This window comes from Clupea harengus, chromosome 18 (genome assembly GCF_900700415.2).
Source record: "Clupea harengus chromosome 18, Ch_v2.0.2, whole genome shotgun sequence".
NCBI lineage: Eukaryota > Metazoa > Chordata > Actinopteri > Clupeiformes > Clupeidae > Clupea > Clupea harengus.
This window is the reverse complement of record NC_045169.1, coordinates 8,558,639-8,561,557: the sequence shown is the minus strand read 5'-3', so window position 1 is coordinate 8,561,557 and position 2,919 is coordinate 8,558,639. Positions and strand designations below refer to the sequence as shown.

Here is a 2,919-nt window from a genome sequence, read left to right as displayed (position 1 = left end):
TGTGTCGGCGAATCACTGGCTAGGATGGAGCTCTTCCTGTTTCTGTCCCGTCTACTGCAGCGCTGTCACCTCACAGTCCCTCAAGGGGGTTCCCTGCCAGACCTGCAGGGGCGCTACGGAGTCGTTCTACAGCCCCCAAGATACACGCTCACCATCAGATCCCGAACCTGACCCTCTTTTGTGTGTGTGTGTGTGTGTGTGTGTGTGTGTGTGTGTGTGTGTCTGTGTATTTGCGCAGTTCTATTTTTTGAGTGTATGTTTGAGGTGACACAAAAAATATCAGAGACAAAAAAAAGAGAAAGAGAAAGAGAAAGTTTCAGTTGTGTAAAGAAATAAACAAATAAAGAAACATGCTGACAGGAGGGCCTGAAGCCAGGCTTTTTGGTCAACAGCCAGAGACAGGAGAGACGTTCAGTTCTTCTCATCAGTTGATTTCTACCCATGAACAGGGGAACGATCACGTTCAGGCGTGTTTTCATTTCAATAAAACACACTTATATTAACTGGGCAGATGTGGCTAGACCCATATTTCTTTGATTCATCTCTTCATCAATTCAGAATCATTACCTGAACCTTCATTTACTTTTACACCAAGTAAACACACAAAAGAAAGGGTTTCTCTCTTACAACCGCGTCGGGTTAACTAAATTGCCAAATTGATGGATATAGAAAAGGCTAGGAAAAACATCAAATGGCTTGAAGTGCCGGGCTCAGGCCCAGCCCGTTCACTCTTCAGTACCATCGGGGGACGCTCAACCTCACTACTTCCATCTTCAACTATGCATTTTTACAATGATCTGTCTTAGTAATTCAAACAATGACTCAAATACGTTTTCACTCGTACCATTAGGTATAATAATTCTAGACTCATTGCAGCTGTAGAGTATATCAAATGTAGCAACTTGCAATTATCTGATATTTCACGGGGTTTCCGTGTACTGTCAATGGGCTTCCATGGGCTTCAGTGGGCTAGGTAGTGCAAGCTATAACATCATTAATGTCTGTGTATATTTTAATGCTGTAGAATGTAAATTAATTCCTTTTTAATGTGATTATTAAAAAGACTGATCCATGCCTATTCATTGATTTCTATTATTATGCTCTCCTCTCTTAGCCTAACTCCACCATTCCTATATGTGATACTGACGCACAGGAGAGTGGACTTACAGAAAGGTTTTATTGTCACCAGCTGGTTGTTTTGCGCACTGCCACATTCAAAGCGGAGGGTTATCATCGCAGATCTGACCTTGTTATAGTTTATGTACAGCGATGATGATGACATAAATCATAGGCCTACTCTTAAACGTCCATAAATTGTTTCTGATTCAAATGTAGGCCTATGTGTGTAGAAAGATGCTGCCTATCACTGTTGGGCACACACATGTGCACCCTTGACAACGCATGGCTACACTGCCCCCCCCCCCCCCCCCCCCAATTGAACCCTTGGACATGTCTGAGAGAACAAGCATAACACAGCAACATGTGACCGATCTACTTCAGTCTTCACTCTGAACACCGAACCACACAGTGAGCAACTAAAGTGATAACTGTGTTGGCCATGGACATGAAGGATGCTGTCATGTATGTGTGTGCATGTGTGTGTGTGTGTGTGTGCATGTGAGTGTGAGGGACGATTGGCAGCCTTGAGGAGATACAGAGATAAAACACTGCTTCACCTCACCCTGACACTTCACAATAACACAAACACACACACACACACACACTGACACTCACACACACACACAGTAAACACACTATGTTTAGTGAGATGCTGATACAGAACATATCTCACAGAGACATCCCTTCCCACCCTCAGAGTGGGGATCTCATCAACCTTGAAATGATGACGCATCTCTTAACCTGGCCCTGACATGAGTGACCACCCAAGACAAACACAAACACACACACACACAACATCGACACATTCAATAATGTCCACATACTAAGGTAATCATTCAGAGGCGGTGCGTTCCATTGGGCAAAGGCGGGCAGTTGCCCTGGGCCTCGGCCACTACTCGTATTACTTTTTTTTTTTTTTTTTAAGAATTAAAATGAATAACTTGTCACTGCAAACGAATGATAATTCATAATAAGCATGAAAACACGATTATTTTATGTTATGTATCAGCTTGAAATGTATCTTAAATCCACCATGGAACAAATGATTCCAGGTCACGTGACGTTTCTGTTGGTGGCGTGTGTGTTGTCGCAAAGTTAAGCATTAAACAATTTCTAAGTGGCAGTGAGAAAAGAAAGAGGAAAAGGGAGGATGAGAAGTTCAGGGAGAAATTACCTAAGGTAACACAATATTTCCAATCAGCTAATTCGTCCGTGGAAGAAATTTCTGATAATGTTTCAAGTTCATCTGATAATGTTTCAAGTGCTGCTGAGCCAAGTTTAGCTAATGCTAGCAGCAGCTACTACAGTACCAACTAGCCCTGCCTGCATTGCTTCTACAAACGGTGAGCCATATGCGTTTACTCGACGGGGCCTCCAATTTGCTAAAACTGCCCCTGTAATCATTTGCATGTGTTCCTTTTGTGCTCCAAATGACAAGGTTTTTATTTTTTTAAGGGAAGTTGCCCATAGACAATCCGTGTGAAAGCCATTTGTATCTTGGCGTGTCAGTAATTTAGGTTATTTAAGGTTGTTTTTTTAGGTTGTTCAGGTATAGATACACACGTGATGATGTGTCTGGATGTTTTTGTATTCCAGTCAATTGAATCTGTATGATTAGGTCTACAATTAGATAAAACTGCCTAAATTAAATTATGAAATATATTTCAGGTGACCTCGACTTGACAAGCCAAGCCAGACTACTTTGGTATGTTTTGTTTCTCTGTGACATCCATGTATGAAAAATATAGGCACATGTGTGCAGTCAATGGCAAAGTTAAGACACAAGCAAGTTTGTTATTG

General features: G+C 41.9%; 1 protein-coding gene across 1 annotated transcript in view; it reads left to right on the top strand.

The window, feature by feature from the left end:
• Positions 1-508, top strand: part of LOC105891434 (steroid 17-alpha-hydroxylase/17,20 lyase) — a 5,312-nt gene extending 4,804 nt beyond the window's left edge. Inside the window, exon 8 of the mRNA XM_031584814.2 lies at positions 1-508. This exon is cut by the window's left edge and continues 74 nt beyond it. Within this exon, the coding sequence (XP_031440674.1) occupies positions 1-171 (171 nt within the window). The 3' untranslated portion in view covers positions 172-508.
• The last annotated feature ends 2,411 nt before the right edge of the window (positions 509-2,919 follow it).